Here is a 24780-nt window from a genome sequence, read left to right as displayed (position 1 = left end):
TTCTTTCTGGATATCACTGCTGTGAGCATGTGTGTTGGAGCATGTGCTTTCAATTTTGGGGGAGTCTGTACCCAGAGATGGGATTATTGGGATTACAGTATTAACAGATAATTATATTTGACTTTTATAAAGAATGTACAGGCTGTCCACACAGGCTGCATCGTTTTATTCATTCTCATTCTCTCTCTCTCTCTCTCTCTCTCTCTCTCTCTCTCTCTCTCCACACACACACACACACACACACACACACACACACACACACACACACACACACTCCAATTTCCCTATATCCTGGCCACTACTTATTTTCTGGTTTTCTTCCTCTATGTGTAATTTTATGTATAGAAACAGTATCTGCTGATTTGCTGTCTTAATCTTTTTAAAGAGAGAGAGAGAGAGGCGGAGTAAACCATTTGGACAAGCCAAGTCTGGTTAATCACATGCTAGTTAATCGATGTTTGCCAGTACAGCTTGTACCAGAAGCCTCTGCTTAGCCTTTCCCAGGGCTGAGAGATCCCTGCCCCCACTCCACTTGCTTTGAAGGAGTAAAGCAAGTTACGGGTAATAAGTCTATGATAAGACTATAGGTAGAACTAAGGACCTTTTGGCTTAGGTGCTAGTGTGTGAAGAATGGGTTTGTGAAGTTTTATCTATAACTTTGAAATGAACCTATTCTGCAAGTACTTTGTAAAACTCGAATGTAGGACTTGCCTCAAGTATCCAGCTTAAGGGGAGTCCCTGAGACACCAAATAGGAAAGGCTATGACCTGAGAGAGTTCTTCCTTGGCCCATATTTCTTCTTGGTGTGCTTCCTTACTTTGTGAACTCTGGGTACCAAGGGTACATGTGTGTAAGGGGTCAGGTCATTGCTAACCAGGTTCTGGAGAGCCCTGTAGATGGGTCAGGGGGCTGGGATGAGGGCTCCTGGGAATGCCACCTTCTGCTCGAGCTTGTGGATCTTTTGCACTTACACAGCCTGGTGTCAGTTGAGCAGTTGGAACCTGGATAGCTGGGTGTGAAGTTTGTTCACACACACTGTTGAGCCAGGCATCAGTGACGTGCAGGTCCACACAGCTCACAGGTATTTGAGGCACACTGGGAATGCTGGCTTGTCTGGGTTTGCAGGCAGGGAGCCATTATTAGTAAATACTGAAACCCTGACTGCTGATGCCAACAAGGAGATGTTCATAGCCGCTGGACTTCAAGTTGTGTCCTTAGACAATCTTCATTCTGTCTTCCCAGTTCTTGGCTCCGCCTTGTGTTTATGGCAGCCATTTAATTCATAGCTCAGGAAGCCCAGGGTTGTCTGGAAAGCAAGAAGGTGCCCAGAATGGCTGCTTTGCATCTCCCAGAAGGCTCACTGCCGGTCTGGGCCCAGTGGATGTCAGTCCTGACCTAGAGAAATGATTGACGTTTCTCTAGTCTAGGTCTATATCTAACATGAAAATAAACTGGTGATGTAGGATTTTATGAGTTAAATTTGGTAATCCAGAGTAAGAAAAACTGCAAAGAAAACAGGCTAGAGGAGGGGTGTGTGTGTGTACACGTGTGTGTGTGTGCATGTGTGTGTGTGTGTTAGGGCAGGGGTCCATTCCTTTTCACAACACCACAGAATCTCATTGGTTATTCTCTGACCATCCATGGCCATTCTCTCTCCTCAGTCCTGCAGCAAGGCTGTCCTGGGATTCACAGCCGTTCTTTGCTTGTTGGAGTTCTACTGTCTGCCCAGCAACTTTTCACAAAATAGCTCTGGTTTCTGCTGGCTTCATCCAAGAGGGAAGGGTGGCCTAGTATGACCCATGGTCACTGAGAGTGCTTCAGAGGAATGTAGCTCAGTACATGAAATGGCACATATAAATGGAGGCATCACGTTGACAGCAGAAGAGGTACTAGGTGAGGGACTGAGAACCAAGATTTTAAGAACAGATCAAGGGCCATTTCTTTTAACTGCCTTCAGCTCCACTCCCATGGATACAGTTCTAAGGAAGTTGCCTGGGGTTGGGGGTGGGGGTAAATGGAGTGCACTGTGAGCTGGTCAGTGAAGAGTTTGTCTTAAGTGTGTATGTGCACATGTGTGTGAGCAACTGTGTGTGTGCATGTGTGTGCTTGTGTGGGGGCACGAGTGTTTGTGTGTGTACATGCAATGTGTGTGGGCGTGTGTGCACATGTATGCGTGTGCATATATGTGTATGCACATGTGCACTCGCCTATGTGCTTGCACTAATGCATGCACATGTGGAGGCCAGGCTTCTTCCTTTATTGCTCTCCATCGTACTTTTTGAGGCAGGGTCTCTCCCTGATCCTGGAGCTCCCTGTGTCAGGTAGACTGGCTATAGAGCAAGCCTCGAGAATCTGCCTATCTCTGCCTCCCACCACTGAGATTATAAGTGTAGACCTCCATGCCTGGCTTTGTTGAGAATGCTGGGGTAGGGGATTCGAACTCAGAACCTCACCCTTGCACAGCGAGTGCTTTACCCACTGAGCCATGTCACTAGCCCTGGGTATTTAAATTAGTGGCAACTGTGGTAATTTTTGTCTGGGAGATTATAGTCACTGTCCCAGGCCCTGAGCATGGTTCTGCTATAGAGATGTGTGTTATTAAGTGGGGTGAGTTAACTGTGTTGGAAGGACACATAACAATGGAGAGAAGTTCTGCTTGGCCCCTTTGATTTCGAGATGTCACTTGGCCACTGTCATTGTAGCATCTTACAGCTGTAGGCCTCACACAGACATGGATACTTCCCTGCTCCTGCCCTGGGAAGCTCAGAGACTTTGGGGAGGGCTGGGAAGGTAGGGACTGACTGCCGTAGGAGTTTTTGCTAAACAGGATTTGAAAGACTAGAAACAGTGAAGAAGACTGGAAGAAAAGTACATCTTGACGTTTATTTACCATTTCTTGATTCCTTTTCTTTTCTTCCTTCCCTCTTCTCTTTCCCTCTTTCTTTTAAGAGAAAGCCCATCTAAGTATCCCAGGCTAGCCCTAAATGTGTGATCCTCCTGCCTCTTACCTACCAAGTCGTACTACCTACAGGTGAAACCCTCAGAGCGTGGGTTTCTCATTCTTATCACCAGGCCTGCATCTTTCTCTCTCTTCCTCTTTCCATCCCTCTTTCCTTCCTCCTTCCTTCCTTCCTTCCTTCCTTCCTTCCTTCCTTCTCTCTCTCTCTCTCTCTCTCTCTCTCTCTCTCTCTCTCTCTCTTTCTTTCTTTCTTTCTTTCTTTCTTTCTTCCTTTTTTTCTTGACAGGCCTTGCTAGATAGCTCTGGCTATATGTAGCCCAGGCTGACCTAGAACTTCTGCCACTGTCTCCTGAGTGCTGGAATTATGGACAAGAGCCACCATGCCCAGCTTCCAAGCCTATTTTCCACCAAATTCCTTTTTCTTCTCCTCCTTCATGCAGCCTGACTTGACATTACATCTGTCAAGAGAACCCACTCAGACCAATCCTTTCATCAGGAGCCTCTCAGTCCCCTTGGCTCTCCTATGCTTTGTGCTTTTCCCAAGTACAAAATCTTGGGACTGTGTAAGGTTTCTCCTCTGTGAAGCATGAAGCATGTCTTCCCCTGCTGGATTAGAAGACAGTCACTCCCAGATTCTTCCCACTCCATCCCTTTTCTCTCCCAGCTGAAGGCTTTCTGGCTACTTAGCCATGAGTTAGGGACCTCACCACAAACCCAGAGAAACCTCCTTCAGTCTTAATTATAAGGCATTTGGAGGGAGTTTGGACGCTCTGAACCTCTGTAACTCTCTGCCAACATTTTGCACCTAGGAGACCATCAACAAGAAGAAATTTCAGTCCCTGCTTGGCTCTACAAGTGCTGTCAGGACTCGAATGTCTGGAGTAGAAACAAAGGCTTAATTCTGCAATTGTGTTCAAATCCTCTGAGAGACTCGTGGCTGATACATGGAGATAGCTCGAAGCCTGACTGTCTCCTCTGGGCTGCAGTAGACTTATGTGAGGGGGAATTTACATACAGTACTGTGGTCTAATCCCAGCCAATAAAGCAGTGCCTGAGGGAGATGGGTTGCATCTTCAGACTGAGTCTGGAGCAGAACAGCGTGTATTACATTTAAGGTGGTGGTGTTCTGTTGTGTGCAGTGTCCAGCTCTCTGAGCTTTGAGTAAGGGTCAGACTTTGTGTCTGCCTTCTTTTAACAAGAATATCTATTTTTCTAAACCTGGGACCACCCAATTTCCAAGGATAGTGGTGTACACTGCCTTTTTGAATAAACCCAAATCTGAATATATGTAGCTTTGTTGCCCCAGTGGGGCAATGGCTTCCCATGAGAGAGTGTTCTCTGTCACCTGTACACTTTCCATGTAGTTTATATAGTCATCCATCCTGCAAATGGTACACAAGCCACAGCCATTCTTCCCAGTTCAACTCCGCATGCCACCATGTCGCTCCCTTCTCAGGCTCTCTGTGCTCTTGTCCTGTTACAATGGCATGCCACCAGAAACACAGAGGATATTGAAAACTAAGCAAAAACCCTGGGGAGGTTTCGAACACAAGCCAGCTATGTAATCAATTAGCCCTGGCCCTTGAATAAACCCATTTTTGTCTTAGGCAAGTGGAGACAACTTACCCATCTGAAGCCTAGTCTTGTCAACTGAGCTCATGTATAGTGTATCACTTTATAAACATATGACCCCCTGGACATAAAGAACGCGGCACACTAGGCTCAGTGCCTGCTGCTTGAGCCTGACCCTATCTGTTTTGTGTTACAGTTTCCCGTCAGAGCCATCTCCTGAAAACTGTACACATGTGCTGACTGATGTTGCCAATCATGGTTTCCTCGAAGCTAAAGAGACTCCTACATCTTGAGAACTGTCCCAATCTGTATTGGTCCAGGATGTACTAATGTTGAAAAGTGTTTTTGTCCCACGACTGTTAGTCAACACATTCCCATTTGCATAGTATGGTCCATTTGAAGGGCTGGATTTTTGGCAAGGTTTTAAGAGTCGACTGTCCTAGATTAGGTGCTAATCCGTTCCCTAACGAACAGCATATGCTTGCGTTAATAGAGCCCTTCTGCATCCAGGAGGCTCCTAACTTCGTGTTAGACTCAACTTCCCTTCCAAATGAAGTCTCGGTGCTTAGCTGGCTTCTTAGCGTATCCTCAGAACATCGGGATGCATCCGTATTTCCTCCCCTTAATTATGCAAGCTTGTCTTTATGCAAACTGGCACACTGGGTGACTTGCTGGTGCCCAGCCAGGTGCTGTACCCACCTCCAGCCTCCCAAGTCACAGAATGAGTTGGCTGTGACTCCTTGGCTTTCTCTTTCCTCCCCCATAGCCACCTCAGTGTTCCTCATCCTGTCCCTCCCCCTGCCAGATCCTGCCCATTCATGGCTCACACTGTTTTTCTTTCCTCTGGAATTTAGACTCCCAGGGCTGCCTGTTGCACAGGCTTGTTGGAGCCTTCTCATGAGTCCCCACCCCCACCCACTTTCTCTCCTAGGCTTATGGGTCCTGCCTCTCTCCAGGCAGCTGGGCCTCCTAGAACGGTACATCCAGTGGCAGTCACTTTCTGCTCCTGCCCTCTCTGCTGCCTGGAGCTTCTGTCATTGGCTCTCTTTACACAGCAAGGATGGCAATTTACTCACTGCACCTTCTGAGTGACTGAAATCTTTTTCTCTCAATGATCAGATGGGTCAGTTAGATATAGAAAAGCGCTCTCTTGGACCATGCCTGTTACTGGGACTTCATCCTTATCTTATTTTTCCATAGCTGAACATTTTAACAATCGATTTTTTCCTTTCTAATATTGATATTCTAAAGGACTATATATGCCAATGGTATAGACTTTTTGGAAGATATATATATATATGGATAAAATCTTGGAGCTGCCCTTTTAGAAACATTCTACTTGGATTTTGGCATTTCCTTATTGACTTTCAGCTTAAATAAAATTTATGTAGCATAACACTATATACTTTTAATTAAAATATATGGACTATATATTCATTATGTGTACAGATGTGTGGAATTAAATGTGCCTGCATGTGTTTAACTTAATATACCTTTAAATACGATCTTACTTACCTTTTTATTGCCATAGCGAAACACCATAACCAAGACAACTTGCAAAGAATATGTTTAATTTGGGGCTCAAGGTTGCAGAGGGCTGGAATCTGTGACCATCATTACAGGAAACAGTAGCTGAGAGCTCATTCCAGATCCACAGAGAGCTAAGATAGCTAACTATGAATGGTCACAACCAGATCCATAACCAGAAAGCTGAGATAGCTTACTGGGAACAGTATGGGTTTAGAAACCTCAAAGCCTACTGCCAGAGACACACATCCTAAACCAACAAGGCCACACCTCCTAAACCTTCTCAAACAGTTACACTAACTAGGGACCAAGTATTCAAATCTGTAGGGGCCATTCTCATTCAAACCAGCACAAGTATATTGTTTGCAAGTTACGTGGGAGATAGATGTTAAAGTCATCAAGTAAGAGCAGCAGAATATTATCTTAATTACTCTTGAAAAATTAGCTGCTATAATAATTTGTTGCTAGCTGTAAATTACTTTGCATTTATTTAATGACTGTTTATGCAATAATGTGGCTGTTAATTTAAAGTATGTGTTTAACTTTAGTGTTTATGGGACTATAATTTCATATATATGTATATATATGTGTGTGTGTGTGTGTGCGCACGCATGCGTGTATGTATGTATAAAATGTACTTTGATCACGTCCCCTTGTTAGCCATGCATACCTCCAACCTCTGCTTCAGAAGTCCTGCTCCTACTTTTCTGTTTCTATGGCCCTACTACATTTAATTAGGATCACTTGTGTGAGCTTGAATGCAAGGTTATTTACCTGAGCAAAGGCAATCTAACAGTGCTTATACCATGTCCCCTCTCCCAGCAAGGGTTAACTTGCCCTCTTCAGGAAGAGGTGGGGCCCTTCCCCATCCATAAGGTCCAGCCTTATGCAAGTCTCCTGTAAGTAACCATTGCTGTTAAGAGATCATGGCTGCAACAGCTGTGTCATGATCAGAAGTCAGCAGTTCACAGCATTCCTCCCCATTTTTTGGTTCTTTCTTCCCTTTTCAAAAATAAAAGATATAAAAAAAAATATGATTCTTAGACTGAAGGTATGGTGGTATGGTGGCACAAACTTTTAATCCTAGCACTTGGGGGTCAGAGATAGGTGGATTGCTCTGAGTTCATATGTATATACATATGTGTGTGTGGTGTGTAGGTTTTTGTACATGTATATGTGTGTGTATGTGTATATGTGTATGTATGTATATGTATATGTGCCTGTGTGTTTATGTGTGTGTATGGATGTATGTATATGATTTCTTATACAATAACTTCATAAGGTAGTAGCATTACTTTTGTTTTACAGATGAGGAACTGAGTGTCTAGTATTAATCCTTGACTGAGTGTGACCTTTTTTTTTTTTTTTTTTTTTTTTTTTCCCTGAGACAGGGTTTCTCTGTGTAGCTCTGGGTGTCCTGTAACTTACTCTATAGATCAGGCTGACCTCGAACTCAGAGATCTGACTGCCTCTGCCTCCCAAGTGCTGGAATTAAAGGCGTAGCCCCCCACCCCCACCCTCAGAGTAGTGTGACACTCTTGAAGATACATTCAGCCCCCCAAGCTGCTACCCCTCGTTCTGCTGAGCCACACCCTGTTTAACTCAGCTGATCTTTGCTGGGTTAAGCAGATTTATACCTTTGGCGAGAGATGAGTGTAGAACAGAGAAGGAAGCCTCAGATTTTAAAAGTGTCGTCTTCTTCACAGACGTATGGGTCAAATGAATGACCTCGCTCTGTCGATGTGCCATGTCATGTCAGTTCTTGTCCTCCTGTTGTCTGACTTGAATCCTAAATATTATTTTCCTCACAGTTTTCCCTTGTTGGTTGGACTATGTCTGGGGTTTTTGTATCTCTGGGAAATTAGCATTACCTTCTGAAAACAGTGTAGCATCAATCCTACAGCTTCCAGTGAGAACAATGAACCACATACATCTGTCTGCTGATTAGGGAGGTGACCGACAGAGACCGTGACTGACAGGCGCTGTTGCAGTTCCAGCTCTCACTGCCTTTATGGTCTCCAATGGTCTGAGCCCACGTGGCCTCTCTGCAGTTTATCTCCCATCAGGACACAAATCAGAGGATGGGATTCCTCCATAAAGAGGAGCATAGGGACAAAGAAGAGAACATGCTCAAGGCTTTGCCTCACTAAGTGTTACTCATCAGTGCTTTTTTCTCACGAGTGCATAAGAAAAGACTAAAGAAACCCAGCCTTCACACTGAGATCCACAGGGAAAGAAATCCACTCAGAACCAAGAAACTGTCTTTTCTTCTGTGCTTACCATTGGTTTCTCTGTGCTTTGTTGATTTATTTTCTCCTATGAATCAAGGTAGGGAAGACTGGGTATGACTCATATCCTAGTGTCTTCTAAATCTTTTGTCTTGATAGAACTGTCCTATGATATTTTACTGTGTGGCGATTTTTAGATGGGGTCTTACCACCTATCGCTTTGCTAGTGTGAAACTAGCTATGTAGCCCAGGGTGGTCTCAAACTCAGAATCCTCCAGTTTCTTCCCTCCTCCCCAAAGCAGGTTGTAGCACTATGGCCAGCATATGTTGGCTTTTGAAAGAACAGGAACAAGTGTTAGTGACTTTCTTGGGATCAGCTCAGGAGACCGTTGATATTTAACTTAGTCAGTCTACTTAGTGGTTCTAACATTGCCTCATTCTTACAGGGCCTTAAAGTTGGGTCGACCTTTGGGTCTTTATTTATTATTTATAGAGACTAGTATGCATCACCTCAGGACTGGATCTGAGTAATTTGAGACCTTTCACCATGAACCCCACAAGCACAGGGCTCGTACTGAGTGAAAGTGAGCTAAGTTCCTTCCCATTGTTTAGAAACATAGCACCAGATTTAAAAATTGCCCTCTACCACTGGAGTCTCAACTTTCTCTTTGCTCCTGGAAACTTAACACTCTCCCTTCTTCACTGAGAGCGTGAGGAACATGGCTAATGGGGTGTGGCAAGGACAGTGGAATATTCCCTGGGCCTTCCTGGCAGCAAGTGGTGATTTGATTTCTAAATAATTCTTGAAAATAACCATTATGCAAATAAAAAATAAAGGGGGTTGGGGATTTAGCTCAGTGGTAGAGCGCTTGGCCTAGCAAGCGCAAGGCCCTGGGTTCGGTCCCCAGCTCCGGAAAAAAAAAAAGAAAAACAAAAAACAAAAACAAACAAAAAAAAAGAATAAATAACCCCAAATCTAGGAATCATTGGTTTTTGTTCTTCTCCAAAATTGAGTGAAGCCCTAGGACTCCCTCTCTCATCCCATGTCCCTCAACCCCATCATGGTCTGGAGAAGTTAGATATGCCTGTCCACATATATAATGGGCAGAATGAATTTTCCTTTGGCCCGTGAGAATCAGCCAATGAATTTCTGCTCTGAAATGTTCGGACCTGCATGCTCAAGTGTAATGGTCACAGTTTATATTTGTGTGAGTGGGGTCTTAGGTCGTGTGTGTTTCTGTGTCCTTTCTCTGTCCCCCATGCCCCAGCATATTCTCTGTGTTTCCTTCTCCTTCTGTCTCTCTCCCTCTCTCCTTTTCTTCCTCTCTGCCTCTCTCTGCCTCTCTCTGTCTGTCTCTGTCTCTTTCTCTCTTTCTCTTTCTGTTTTATTTATAGGGTCTTGCTATATACCCCAGGCCAGCCTTGGGCTCACTGTGTAGCTCACCATCTTCCTGCCTCAGTGCTGAGTCGCTGGGATTGCAGGCGTGTGATCTCACGATGGCCTGGCTCCTGTGTGGACCTTGTACAGTATAAGCTTATTTACAGAAAAGGTTCGGTTATTTTCCTGAGGCCTGACCTATTTCCTATTCCATTTTCCTGGTTAGATGTGACTCAGAGGCTTCTTACTACCTCTTGACCCCGGTGACACTAAGACAAGAAGCGGTTGTGACCTTTCTTTCAAGCCTTTGTACAGGTAGCTTGCTTACCCTCACTGTCTGGTCTTGTTACATCTCAGAAATTCCCCCAATGCTAAATTTGAAGATTTAAGAGGGTTGGTTTTTTTTTTTTTCATTGTTTTGTTGTTGTTGTTTTGTTTTGTTTTCGTTTGTTTTTTTCTCTTAAAATATGGGTCTAGAGACTTTTACAGCTTTGCCTAACCCGGATGGCCCAGGATTATGTGTTGATCTCCAGCTTTGGAAAGATCTTAGAAATGTGTGATGGGGAGAAATTCCAGGCAGCGTGCGGAGGGCAGGCTCCACATGAAGTTGCTTTTCCTCAGCAGGTGGCCGAGACGACTGTACTTGTTCGCCTGAGAACTGGAAGGACCGAATGCCCATCTAGCAGGTCTTCAGGTCTAAGCAGCTCTCACAGTGTTTCCTTGGCCCGTGGTCAGGAGATAGACGTGCCTCGGGCAGCTGCATGCTCCATATCTCTGTGGCTTTGATGCAGGCCTCTGGGGTTCCAAACACCTGCGTGACTGCCCTATACTCTTTAAGAAGGGAATCCAGTTTGGGGTAGTTTGATCACGGGGTCCTTTAGAGTTTAAGTAGCCGTGGAAGGCTTCAGGCCGCTGGCATGGAACCAGAATTTCCACAGGTCACTTTTTTTTTTTTTTTTACTATTTCCTTAATGTCCGCTTTCTCAAAACCTTAGTCTTTTGGTTCTGTTATCCTTTTATTCCTCCTGCCTCTGCCCTGAGTGTCTCTTCTAGTGTCTTCCTCGGGTATCAGTGCATCCCATGGGTCTTATTTATCTAGGTTCTCCCTTTAAGGCAATATAGCCATGGAATATGGTTCTACACCCAACTGAATTACATACCTGAGGATATTTAGCATTCTTGGTAGAGAATTTTGAGTCACACAGAATAACAATGTGTACTTAAAATACTAAATGGTGGGTGTATTTCTCCGAATTGATTATTCCTATCAGACTTCTAATCTGGTTTTCCTTAAAGGCGTACAACCGAAGTAATGCCATTTTATGAAGCCAACCAGCCACGGTTGCGGATATTCTTGCCAACCCTCCCTCGAGTATATTTCCCCAACCCAAGCACCTTGTCATTATGCCAAATCTCAGTTGCGTAACTGTAATAAAAATTCCAGAAGAGACCTTGTGAGTCATACATTGTGTCCGAACTGGCTGGCACCAAGCAGCCCCTCAAATATTTGTGAACAGATGAATGGATTGAACCACCGAGGATATGGTGGCCTTGGTATCTGTGTGAGGGGAGCAGGTAGTGGGTGGGGGCAGTTAAACAGTGGCCGCACCTCACCAAAGGGTAGGTCTTGGGCTAGTTTTACGTTGCATTGTGTGGGTGTTCTTGGCACTGGGCTCGGGTTTCCTTCCCTGTCTTACACTTCTATTTCCACGCAGCTCTGTTTTGTTCTGTTTCTTGTGCCTGTGTGCAAGCTCTCTCTCTCATGTGATGGTCGTAGAGTGTAATTGTTCCCATCTCTAAGCCCGTGTCAGCTGATTTTGGCATTTTGTTTGCCTTAGCACTGCTAAGCTAGCCAGCCAGTTGGCATTGAGTGACTTGCTAATATGGAGGAAACTCTCCTCCACAAAGCCATGTTTCTAAGGAAGTTCAGGGCAGTGAGGGCAGTGATTGAAGAAGCCCCTCAGAAGAAATCATGGATAATCAAGGTTTTTTTTTTTTTTTTTTTTCAAAAGGAAGAAACCCTAGAGCTATTTGCATGACCTGTGCCTTGGGTTCGGTGGCGACATTGTTGGCATGGTGACAACATGGGACTGTGGTCCCAAAGGTTGTCATTTCCAGCCCTGGCTGTGTCACTGACCCAGAGAATAGCCATGGGCAGCCCCACCCCCTCATTGACCTTGGCTTCCTAATTTATAAGAGATAGGGGACCTATCCCTTGGCTGATTGTGACAACCACAGAGTAACAGATGGGAAAGTGCTCTGTGGGCAGAAAGGTCATGTCTGCCGTGAATTATTAGCTCCGTGATAGCTTTTTAAATAGCTGGGCTGCTCTCCATGCCAAGAGCTCTTATCAGAAGTCTCTATGTGAGCGAGCAATGAGTAAGGCAAAGGTCTTTGCAGCACCCTCTGGGATCCAGAGGCATCTGTTTCTGCCGTGAAGGTTTTCTCAATCTTCTAACCTTGGGTGGTAGGTCATCATAGGCCTTGGCACACTGAAGGGCAGGCAAGGTCGAAGTGTGTGGTGAGAACAGTGGGCCAGGCCAGTGAAAAGTTAGAAGAAGAGACTCCTGATGTGTGGATGCCCTGAGGGTGAGCACTCCCGTCTGTCTGGTTCTCAACCTGGTGTTTTCACTCAAGCCTACTAATTAAAGTGAGAAGAGCGAAATCTCTTGGATGGCCCAGCGCTCGTACCTTAACTTCCTTTGCCTTACCGTAAGCAGAGAAAAATAAAATGACTTCATATGGATATTTGGGGCTATTTTATTAGCCATTCCTGATAAGAAATCACCTACCAAATATTTTCAGAGAACATACAGCCTTATTGAGAAGTATGCTGGACACTGTGATATAAAATATATCTTCTGTGAATGTTTTATTGAAATATAAGCAGTTTGAGGCTGTAGAGACAGCACTGGCCACTCTTCCAGAAGACCCGGGTTTAGTTCACAGCACTCACATGGTGGCTCACAACTATACGTAACTCCACTTCCAGGGAATCAGACACCTTCTTATGTCTCAGGCACTGCACAGATGTGGTGCAAATACACACATGCAGACAGACATTCACTCAATCGTTTTTTTTTTTTTTTTTTTAAACTAAACTAAAATATAGGAAGTGCTGGGAGAGGGGACAACTTGAGTTAAAACAGTTAGGAAGTGGTCTGGTGTTCAGACTCGAAGATGTGATGCCATCAACGGTGGTCAGCATGTTGCAATTTTAACTTAAAACTCTGTGTGTGTGTGTGTGTATGTGTGTGTGTGTGTGTGTGTGTGTGTGTGTGTGTGTGTGTTATACACGGAGTAAGTTGGGATTTTTTGGTTTGGTTTTGTTCTTCCTGGACAGGGTGACCGCAGAGCCTAGGAATTTCCCAATAGCTGTCTGGAGAAGGTGGCATTTCAGGTGGTTGTAGAGGCACTTGGGAGTAGAGCCTGGGGACAGGATGCAACTGAGGATCACATATTCCCCTCAAGCATCTGCAGCTGGAAGGCCTCATGAGGCTTCTGTCTTCTCAATGCATAACCATGAGGCTGAAGAGTGCTTCCTTTTGAATTGGACCCTGGTGCTCACACGCACCCTGGAGATTGTTAGAGATGGATGCTCCCAAGGAAGCTTAATTTGTGCTCAGGTTTTAGAGTGTCTGAGGTACCAACAATGAAAATGTCCTGTAGTAATCACTCCTCTCTTTCAACGGTTGTTAAAATGAGAGATTGGAAGTGATGGGCTGTCCAAGGATTAGCTGTGAGGAAGAATGGAGTTGGAGATTAGATAATGCTATGTGGGTATATCCTATAGTTTGGATCTGAATATCCCCCACCCACAAGTATTAGAAGTTTGGCCACTATCTTGTATTATATGGGACTGGAGGAACCCAAAAGTTGGGGCTTAATGGGAAGAAGTTAGGTCATCATGCTTGTTCAAAAGACACTTCAACCCCTCCCTGTGCCTGTTAAATGAGCAAATTCACAGATTCACGGGGTATAAATGAAACCAACATAGACAACACATTCCCCAAGACTTTGAAGCAAAGTGATATTCATTAAATAAGGAGCTAATACAGACTTCTGTGTTTATGGCGCATACTGCCAATTTTATTACTACTTCAAATTCAATCTCCCTTCTTCTGAGTTCCCTGAGGGCTCAGTATTTTAGATCTTAAGCACTTAGCACTGTATACGATGTAGTAAAATTCAAACATTGGCAGGGTGTGATGTAGTGTACTATAACCACCATTCAGAAACAAGGAGCTCGACTTTAAGGCCAGCCTGAGCTACAGGGTGAGACCTTGTCTCTGAGAGAAAAAGAATTTATATTTTGGTCTTAATTCTTCTTCTCCATAGAGGTTCTATGGTTGATTCCTCATTGGTCAGGTATGAAATTGGCCTGACCATCTTAGACTCCACAGGGGCCTTTCAACCCTAACCCATTTTTGATGGCAACTAGCCATCTTGCCCCAATCTACACAGTTGTGGGATTGACCTAGTCAGGACTGGCATGATGAAAAATGAAGAAATGCAGGCCCACGAACAGAAAAACTGGGGATGAGTGGGTCATGTGCTCTGAAGGAGATGCACCGGTGACCCAGAAACATATCCGGCTGAATAAGGAGGTGGGTGAGGTAATCTCAATAGAGGGCGGGCGTCTCAAGTCCCAGTCATCTGGGAGGAGGAAGCCATGGTTGAAATTTTCACCCTCACCATGAACAAACACATCCATATTTGATCAGGGAGAGGCCTGGCCATTCCCATGGATCTGAGGCATTGGGATCCTTGACATGATCGAGCTCATGTCATATGGGGCTACACCTGCTCTCCACATGATCCCCTGGGTAAAATGACTCACTGTGGTTGCCAGCTTGGAAGCACGAAAATATGGGTCCTTTTTATGAGAAAGCAACCTTGCCATGCAAACGAACAGGGGATGTTTTGGTGATGCAATAGCCGGATGCCACAGGCAGAAGAAGCACACCCAGGAAACTGAGGCTGTGTTCCCCACAGAAGTCCTAGGGCAAAGCGTTTGAGTTAATTAACTAAGCCTAAATCAGACTAAACTACTTTCTTTCTGTCTCCTTTAGTTTTGCCTCTTAGCAAGCTATTAACCAGAAAGGTTGTAAGTAGCGAGGGGGGAGTCTTAGAGGCTCTGGTCTGTCCACAGTGGGACTCATTGGCATTTGCCATTGGATGGGGAGTAGCAATTCCCTTGGGGGTTGAGGAGAGACAAACACTTGTAGGTTTACTGTTCAACCCCAGAATTTCTGGGATGCATCATGATGTCACTGCCTACAAGCTGAGCCACTAGACACCTTCCAGAGTACTGTTAACAGGAGTTGTTACTAGGTCCAGAGTTACAGGAGTTGTTGCTAGCGGGTTGGGTTCGAATTGGTTTGAAGCTGTGTTGAGTCCCACAGCGTTCCCTTACTAAAACCTGATTGCTACCCTTAGTCTAATACCGTCAACCCTTAGCTTCAGATGTTAAAAATAATACCACGAGGCTAAAGCGATGCTACGTGATTAAGAGCAGGGCCCTGGGATGGATTCCCGGCGGCTCGCAGACACCTGTAACTTTAGTGGGGAACCTGATGCTTCTTCTGGCCTCTTTGGGCACCAGGCACTCTGTGTTATACCCAGACCTAGAAGTGAGCAAGACACCCACACAAGTTAAATAAATAAATTAATCTTTAAAAAACAAACAACAATAACAACAACAAAAGACAAAGCAAAACAAAAGATCCCAAGAGAAGGAAGGTGGATACACACACACACACACACACACACACACACACACACACACACATACAGAATGTGTGCAAAAGCCATAGAGGAAGCTCAAGAGTTACAAGGACATACAAGACCCGAGTTTGGTTCCCGGAACTTATAACTGCCTGTAACTCTAGCAGGGGTATCTGATGCCTCTGTAATCAGTAAGCGCCTGCATACACACACATAAATATGCACAGACAGGTATATATGTATATGTCTGTAGGCATACACACAGTTAGAAATTATAGAAACAAATCTTTAGAAAAAGCAGGTAAAATTATTACTATAAAATGCAAAGACAAAGGGATTCATTGTAAGAATTTATTTATTATTTATGTGTGTGAGTTTATGTGCGTGCACTATGCATGAGTGTTTAAGGAGGCCAGAAGAGGGTGTTGACTCTCTTAGAGGTAGAATTACAGACATTTGTGAGCCGCCTGCAGGGCTGGGAACCAAATCTGAGTCCTTTGCAAAAGCAGCAAGTGTTGTTAACCACGGAGCCATCTCTTCAGCCCCTTGGTGGGTTTTGTTCTTCTTCTTCTTTTTTTTTTTAACTTAATTTGATTTCTTTAGTGTGTCTCTGTGTGCATGTGTCTGTGTGCATGTGTCTGTGTGTCTATATGTGCATGTCTGTGTGTGTGTCTGTGTGTGTTTGTGCATGTCTGTGTGTGGCTGTGTGTGTGTGCACGTGTGTGTCTATGTGTTTGTGCATGTGTGTGTCTCTGTGTGTCTGTGTGTCTCTGTGTGTATGTCTGTGTGTGTCTCTGTATGTGCATGTGTGTGTCTCTGTGTGTGCTTCTTTTTTAGATTTATTCATTTATTATATATAAGTACACTGTCACTGTCCTCAGACACACCAGAAGAGGACATCAGAACTCATTACAGATGTTGTGAGCCACCATGTAGTTGCTGGGAATTGAACTCAGGACCTCTGGAAGAGCAGTCAGTGCTCTTAACCGCTGAGCCATCTCTCTAGCCCCTGTGTGTGCTTCTGTATGTATCTGTGTATGTGTTTGTCTCTGTGTGTTTTTGTGCGTGTCTGTGTGTGTGCATGTGTGTGCATGTGTGTGTGTCTATGTGTGTGCTTGTGTGTCTATGTGTGTGCATGTCTATGTGTGTCTGTGTGTATGTCTCTGTGTGTATTTGTGCATATCTGTATGTATCTGTGTGTGTGTGTGCCTATCTGTATGTATCTGTGTGTGTGTGTGTGCCTGTCTGTATGTATGTCTCTGTATGTGTCTGTGTGTATTTGTGCATGTCTGTGTGTGTGCCTGTCTGTGTACGTCTCTGTATGTGTCTCTCTGTGTGTCTGTGTGTGTGCCTGTCTGTGTGTATGTCTCTGTATGTGTCTCTGTGTGTGTTTGTGCATGTCTGTGCGTTTCTGTGTGTGTGTGTGAGTGTGCATGTCTGTGCATGTCTCTGTGTGTGTATGTGTGTGTGCGCGTGCGCGTGTATGCGTGTGCATTGAGGGCAGAAGCAAGAAGGACGTGGACCAGCTGGAGAAAGGAGGAGAGAGGAGAGGGGGAGAGGATGGATATGCGCTCCATGTAGTAGCACATGTGTCAGAATGAAACCCATTTTTAGTATGCCATCTACAAAATTAAACCTACCACAACTCTTGGTCCAGACATAAAACATGACCTAAGCTAGCATCTGTCCCTTGCAAATGAAATGGAGAAATATTTATTGATAAAGCCATGAGGTAGATGTCTAATTTACTGTGCTGTTAACACGAGTGAGGCATTTTTAAGTAACGTGTTGTTCTCCTGTTTCTAGCAATTGTGGATGATGAAAGGCTGTCTGCAGAGGAGATGGATGAGAGGAGGCGACAGAACATCGCCTATGAATACTTGTGTCACCTGGAGGAAGCCAAGAGGTAAGATCCAGGCTCAGTCTTCTGTGTCCCTGTTCTTACCCCTGTGTCCCAGCCTTGGGGTAGGACTACTGGATTTGATGACAGGAAAGTCCCTGAATGGACCAACAATCTCAAAGGACTATCAGGATTATAGATGGCCAGGGAGACGCTCTTACCTATTGCCTATAATTTAGATTTGAATACTTGTGTTCACTCATCACAGCTGGTTGGACACCACACTCACCTAGGCATGTGCAGATAATAACTCATGGTTGCTTGGTAGCGAGCTATGAGGACTGAGAGAGGTCAATGTCAAGGGGCCAGGGAGGCAGGCTTGCCTTTCCCTTCCTCAGAGCCTCCTAGGAAACTACAGGACAAATTAGATTATTTCAGACACTGCATCTCACTGGCTTGGAGACCGGAGCCATCAATAGTAACTTAAACCCAACTTCTTGTCCCCTAGAGTGTCCTGTCTTTCACTCACCTCCTGCCCATGATGGTAAATGTTCAGTGAAACAATGACCTATGTGACTGAAGTCCGTGGGTCACTAAACTACGATGCAGGTTTATGACCGCAATCTCCTTAACTTGTGGGTGTGTGGGCACCGGTATGTTGTCTATCAGCCACATCGACTCTTCTAGACTCTGTAAGTAAACGCTGGCTGAGTTCTACTAAGAGAAAGTGAAGATACTTGTCCAAAGAGCAAATGCCTCTTTATCTGAGGGAGCCAGAGGACTCTGCCCTTTGCTGAGCCAGGGCTGCTGATTAGCATTTCATATACCACTCTGTGAGACGGATGGGCTAGGTGCCCTCTTAATCTCCATGGCCAATGAACACTCAGCGAAATGCCCGTGGATGTTAACGGCGAGCTAGAGGGAAGAGGATTTTACTCAGTATTTTATAAAGCCCTAACCTGTGGTCTAGTTTGGTATTATCATTGCTTTGCTGGGAGTTCTCCATGTTGTTTCATCTTTTAACAGTGCCGTGTGACTTTTAAGAATTATTTAACATGTCTGTGCAGTCTGCCTTTTTAGGTCAGAGAACACCAAAGTGTCCTTGTTGTCATAGGATTAGTGAACCCACACACTAAATCAAATTCTTGCTTAAAAGACAAAATAAGAGATTCCTAGGCACCCAAATACATGATGCACATGTCATGACACATATGTGATGTACATCCCATGACAAAGTCTGAGAATTAGAGGAGCGGCTCTGCTTTTCTTTGTGACATGTTCTACTCGGTAGGTATGTGCCTTGTTTTTTACGTAGGTGGGAAAGAGCGCCGTTGGGCAGAGGAGCATACTCCAGATTTCCCGGTCCTACCTTGTGCCTGTGTGACTATGGGCAGGTTCTCTAATCTTTTGGGGAAGTCCCATTTTGCTCTGTAAATCTCGTGGTAAAGACACTGCCACTTGCCCTAAATTCCTATTTTTTTTTTTAAATCACTGGAAAGGGGGAACTATTGTGTGAATGCGGGGACGGGGAAGACGTCTGGTGGTATGTGCTTGCATGGCCGTAGCTGCTCTTCAGCGTGTCGAAAGTGGCAAAGAGGAGCCTTTACAACATGCTATCCTCCTCGGTGTTCCTGGAGTTCATTAATGAACATTTTGTTCTCTTTTTACGAGTTTGTCATAAAGATAATCCCCAGATTCTTTGAAGAAAACTTCTTCTTCAAAAATAGTGTCTTTGAAGACTAGGAACACAAAGTTTTCAGAGCTGGGAGGATGGCTCAGTCTCTTGCCATCCATGTATGAGCACCCAAATTCAGATTCTGGGCTTCCAGGGCTGGGCATGGCCGTCTCCTACAGCAAGATGGGAAGCAGGGCTCACAGGCCAACTAGCCTGGCGTGCTCAGTGGTAAACAGCATAAAACCCTGTCTCAAAGCCAGGTAGGACCAACACACATGGTTGCCTCTGACCCTGTACTTGTGCTACGGCACCCAAATACCCACAATCACAGTAAAACACACATGCATACTTACATGTGCACACACATTTTAAACTACTCTATAGCCTCAATGACTCCATAGCTAAGCCCCAGTTGCTGTTTTGTTTCAGTCAGAAGATTCTATAAAGGAAACACAGGGGCTGGAGAGAGCTCAGTGGTTAGTAGCGGCAGTTGCTGCTCTTGCAGAGGACCCAGGTTCTGGTTGTAGTACCCACAGAGTGGGCAACAGTCATTTGTAACTCCAGTTCCAAGGGGATCCGATTCTTCTGGCCTTGGTGGGCATCAGGCATGTACATGGTGCACAGACATACATGCAGCGCAGGCACACATGTAAAATTAAGTAGAAAGTATGAAGAGAGTGTATCTGATTTAAGGACTTGTAGTGTACAAGGTTAAGAGCTTAATTTTAAAATGGACAGAGGTCAGGTGGGCATGGTAGTGCACGTCTCTAATCCTTGCTCTTGGGAGTCAGAGGCAAGCTGATCTCTGTGAGTTCAAGGCTACCCTGGTTTGTATAGAGAGTTCCAGGCCAGCCATGACTACAAAGGAAGACCCTGTCTCAAAACAAACAAACAGAGCCTTCTGATTTTAAAACAGACAAAACTTAGGAACAGACTTCTCTAAAGCAGATAAGCAAATGGCTGGTACATGCATGAGAAGATATTCCACATTGGTTACTAGGGAACTATAGATCAAAACAGTTGAACTATCATTTCTTGCTACCAGCTGTGACACCCGGCAAGTCATAACAAATATCACCAAAGACGTGCCAAGTTTAGAGCCTTGCGTATTATTGGCTGGACTGTTAAAGGATGGTGCTGCTATTCTAGAAGTATCCAGAAGTCTTTCAATTATTAAGCACAGAGTTGCTATGTGACGTAACAGTCCCAATCTTAGGTGCGTACTCTTGAGCCCTGAAAACCTCTATTCACACAAAAGTGTGTACATAAACCATTATTTCTATTAGTAAAAAATAAAACCCGAATCTATCCACAGTGAATTAATGAATAGACAAAATACAGTACGTCCACATAATGAAATATCTAATTATAAAAGTATAAAAATTCCATAAAAATAGGACGCCCAGATTCATGTTGTAATATCTATCACAGTTGTAATAGATATTACAGTTGTAATAGATATTACAATATCTATCTAAGGTATTGTAGACAAATCTGTAGAGATGGAGGCTTTGGTTCTTACCCTTGGTGGGGGCTGGCGAGGAGCAGCTAATGGGTTAGGGGATGCGTCAGGATTTCTGTTGAGGATGATAAAAAATGTTCTAAAATTGAGCGTAGCGATGGGACACACTTTTAAAAAAATCATTGGATGCTCTCTGGTGTGTTAGTTATCTTAATGAATGTGATTGAAGGTCTTAGGCAGGCTGGCTTGGAGAAGGTTCTCAGTGATGTTCATAAAGTGGAGGAGTGATTCTTGGTGGAATCACAGGTATTTTCTATCTAGTCATAGCCTTGAATGAATGCTTGGGTTCTGGGTTTCTCAAGAGGCTGCAGGCATCTTGAGGCTCCCAGCGGGGCACTTCCACTTCAAACTCCTTTGGTGCTGTTGCCTGGCCCTCACAGGCTTCTCGACCAGGGACCTCCATTCCTATGCTGGTGGGCAGAATCTTTCCTCCTCAGGTGCCAGTCACTGGGGCACAGCTAGCAAGCATCTTCTACCAGAGCAAGTGCACGAGATAGAAGGCAGTGATTTTTTATCCTCTTTGGTATGTCTTACTGACTAGAATCAAGTTCTAAAGCTGGGCCATGTTCAAAATGAGGCGATTCCACAGGCCAGTGGATCTGAAGAGGAGACATCTAGGGGCTACCCTAGAAGCTATATTCCATACTGTGCACCCATCTTCTTTGCTGTTGAACACAGAACAGATACATTTAGCTGGGGGCTGAAGGTAGTGAGTGTATCCTTCTGTTACCGACAGGCACCTAACTAGGAATTGGGTGATGTGGTACTAAGTCCTGGGTACTAAGTACCGTGGAGATAAAACCCAGGCCCCCCTCCAGATGACTCACGAGTTTTCCCACTGAGCCACACTCCCAGCCCTGAGCAAGTTCCCTCTTCTGTCTTATAATTTAGGACTAAATGGACTTTGAAGTTTTCCTTTCAGATATCCTGCAAGTTGGCTTTATAGCTGCTTTGTGGTACAGATTTTGCTGACACAGGACTGGGCAAGTGTGTACTGCTCCTATGGGCTTTGAAAGGTTCTTGCTGATGCCAGAAATCCCACTGTTTGGAAAAGTTACTCCTTTTATTTAAAGAATTAGCACTTCTTACAAATTTATGTGAAATGTATTTTGGGTCATGAAAATGAATACATTTTTAAGAAAGTCAGTCTATTGTTGGGGACAACTATAAAAAAAAAAGTCTTGAGTCTGAAGGTTCATTTTGAGAGAACTCAAGGCTGAGGAATCAGGAAATCCAACCGGGGTCATTAGGAAGGTCAGAGAACAGGAGAAGAAATCTTGGCAAGGAACGGACAGGGAATTTGAACATTACAGTTGAGCACCCAGTTATGAATGGGGCTACTATTATATCTCCCAAGGAAGGTCCCTGTGATATCTTATTTCTTTTCTGAGGGAGGAATAAAGTGCACACACAAATTTTGCTGTGCTTACTAATTTCTGCCCTGAGTTTAAAAATAAGTTTATATGCCTGGGGGGAGGGCTTCCCTTGGGGAAGGGCCTGTGTAGAAATATTGACTTGATAGAACTAGATGTGGGCAAAGCTGTTCTCAGTGTGCCTAAGCCTGGGATAGGTTCTTGTTTTAAAGTTTCCCTGGAAAGGAAGAAAATGAACCATTGGGTGTGATTGCTTGTGTGTCCTGTTTACAATACAGACAACCAAAAGGACACCTTTTTGATTAAATCAAGTTTCAAGGTCTAACCTGATCTAGCATGTGGGCTAGAGAATTGGGCTCAAAAAACAAACAAACAAAAGACAAAAACATACTTCAAATGTTTAAGCAGGTAAACCCATAAGTGTGGTTTCAGTATACAATGAATAAATGCTTACTTAACAACAACAACAACAACAAAAAGATGGTCATGTCTGGGAAATCCTTCACAGAGTCCTCTGAATTCCATCGCCATCCATGGGTCTCTTTGTCCTTATCTGTAAGGACACTCTATCCTTGGATGTCTTCACAAACGCAGCTAATAAAAACTCGGAAATTGGAGGATAATACCTTGGCGTGCAGCTTGTTAAGGGACTTGCTGCTCTATACAATGTTTTAAGGAATTCCTTAATTGTATTTACAGCTTTTAAACAGCTGTCTTGTTTCAATGGTAACTGTGCCCCCCGCCCCCACCCCCAGCTTTGTCCTCCCCTGGCTGTGATGTCAGATGTGCTGAGGGAAAGAGAAAGAACACAGGATTACTCCATGTCCTGGCTGGTGGGATAGAAAGTAGGGATTTTCCACAGCGTGGTCTCTCTCAGGTCTGGCTCCCAGGTGAGAGGAGGGCCTGCTGGGAGGATGAGCCTGTTTGGGGCTCTTTCTAACCAAAACACCAAACACAGCAGGGTTCTACCCTTTTAGGTCTACCAAGGGTAGGTACATCCCAGCCAGGGTGTGGGGTGGGGTGGGGGAGTGGTGGTGGTAAGGAATCTTCTAGAAGAAAGGACTCAGCTGTGTTACCTTGAAAGGGAATGTGAAATGGTCCTATAAAGGAGACAAGATGCCAGCCAGCCAGCTCCCGTGGATGGCCTGCAGTACTTAGAGCAGAGGAAGGTCACCAGCTAGGTGGTGACTAGGAGGAGGTACTATGCAATTGCAGTTGAAGGCAGAGTGGTTAAGGATGTAAAGGAAGGAGCCTTGGTGGAGGACCAGATGTGGGCAGCAGAGGACATTGGGAAATTGTATGCTCGACTCATTTGTGAGGTGTTCACTTTGTGGTCTCTAGCAGCTAAGGCTGGTCATGAGACTCCTCTTTGGAAGGGGCTGCTGCTGCTGCTATTGTTGTTGTTGCTGCTGCTGCCGCCGTTGTCGTCGTCGTTTTAGTCCACATACTGTGTGTTCTAGCCGTGGCTGTGTGTTGGTGGATAGGCACCTAGCAGATATGTTCATGTTAATAATCTTGGGCCACGGACAAGTTAGGCAACTGCTATTTGACCCCCAGTGCTAGTGTTTGTTTGTCAGACTCTTCAAAGTTGGAAGCCTGGGAGGGGCTCGAAACTTTCCACGGTCTCAGATGTACTTTACAAACAAGGGTGTCCCATGAGCGACCATTCACCAGGCACCAGACCCTGATCACTCACCGCACGGGATTCTCGAATCTCCTTGCTGTCCTGGGGAGATGGATCACCCCCATTTTATAGGTGAAAAAGCCAAGTCCTGAGAAGACTTTAGTACTTGTTCAAAGTCACAGCCAACAAGCCATTACAAACAGCTATAATGCTGATGTCAGACTATACACATTTACACATTACCCCACCTCTTCTTTTTTTCTCTTCCTCCCTCCCACCCTCCCTCCTTCCCTCTGTCTATCTACCATCTATCTACCTATCTATCTCTCTATCATCTATCCATCCATCCACCCACTCATCTATCTATCTATCTATCTATCTATCTATCTATCTATCTATCAACATGGTCTTGCTGCATTGCCCAAGCTGTATCTAGAAATATAGCCCTAGTTGGCTTCTAACTTGGTAGCCTCCTGCATCAGTCTCTAAAGGACTAGGATTGCAGGTATTCATGTGCATACCTCACCCCTGCTACCTGCATGTCTTTAGCTTTATAAATTTACACTGGCCTGGGATTTTATTCTTCATGGACTTAGGCTTCCAGCTCCTGATTGCTTCTTACTTTATGGGTTTAGTGGGATTAGCATCATTGTACATTTAGGGCTCTTTCTTACCACCCTTCTTGCTGTCTCTCTGTCTACTTCTCTCCCCCCTCATTCTATCTATTTCTCTCCTTCCCTTCCCCCCTTCCCTGTCTTTCTCTCTTCTCCTTCCCTTCCTCGCCCCCCTCCCTTTTGTGTGGTATCTGTTATTTGTTTGTTTTTTTCTCTCATGGCCCATGCTGGCCTTGACTTTATGACCTTCGTGCCTTAGCATCCCAAGGGTTGAGATTCCAAGCATGCACCCCTGCTATACCTAGCTGTTCTGTTCTGAGTGGTATACAGCTGGGATTCGTTTATGGAGGGCTTTGCCTTGTATGTCTCTTCTTTTCTTCTTTCTATCAAGTTTTCATAGGAATTTTCATGTTCTGTACTACAGACTTTCTCCTCCTCATTCTAGAGAGCCTCCATTCATCCCTCGAGCTGGTTAGGTATGGATTTCCCATCAGTCATCTTTTTGCTCTGTCACTGTTCTGACTGGTTTCACAGCGTGCTTGGCTTTTCGTTGAGACATCAAAAGGTATGAATAGCAAACACCACGGCAGTGTCTTCCTTCCTGTATGAACCAGAGGCCGCCTCATGCTGTGATGCTTAAAACTCACAAAACAATATCTTTATTCATGGTGCAGGCTCTGAGGGAAGCATTGGGGAGGCGGGTGGCCAGGGAGGGGGAGCTTTATAGGATCCTCACTGTCA

The 24780-nt window shown here is 44.8% G+C and overlaps 1 protein-coding gene across 1 annotated transcript in view; it reads left to right on the top strand.

Annotated features, from left to right (window-relative positions):
- Iqgap2 (IQ motif containing GTPase activating protein 2) overlaps positions 1-24780 on the top strand; it is a 275092-nt gene that overhangs the window by 35336 nt on the left and 214976 nt on the right. The window contains exon 2 of the mRNA NM_001427125.1: positions 17198-17297. Coding sequence (NP_001414054.1) covers positions 17198-17297 — 100 coding nt within the window. The remainder of the gene's footprint in view (positions 1-17197; positions 17298-24780) is intronic.

The sequence above is a fragment of the Rattus norvegicus genome, chromosome 2 (genome assembly GCF_036323735.1).
Source record: "Rattus norvegicus strain BN/NHsdMcwi chromosome 2, GRCr8, whole genome shotgun sequence".
In the NCBI taxonomy this organism is placed as follows: Eukaryota; Metazoa; Chordata; class Mammalia; order Rodentia; family Muridae; genus Rattus; species Rattus norvegicus.
The sequence above is the reverse complement of the archived record's forward strand: the minus strand, read 5'-3'. Positions and strand labels throughout refer to the sequence as shown.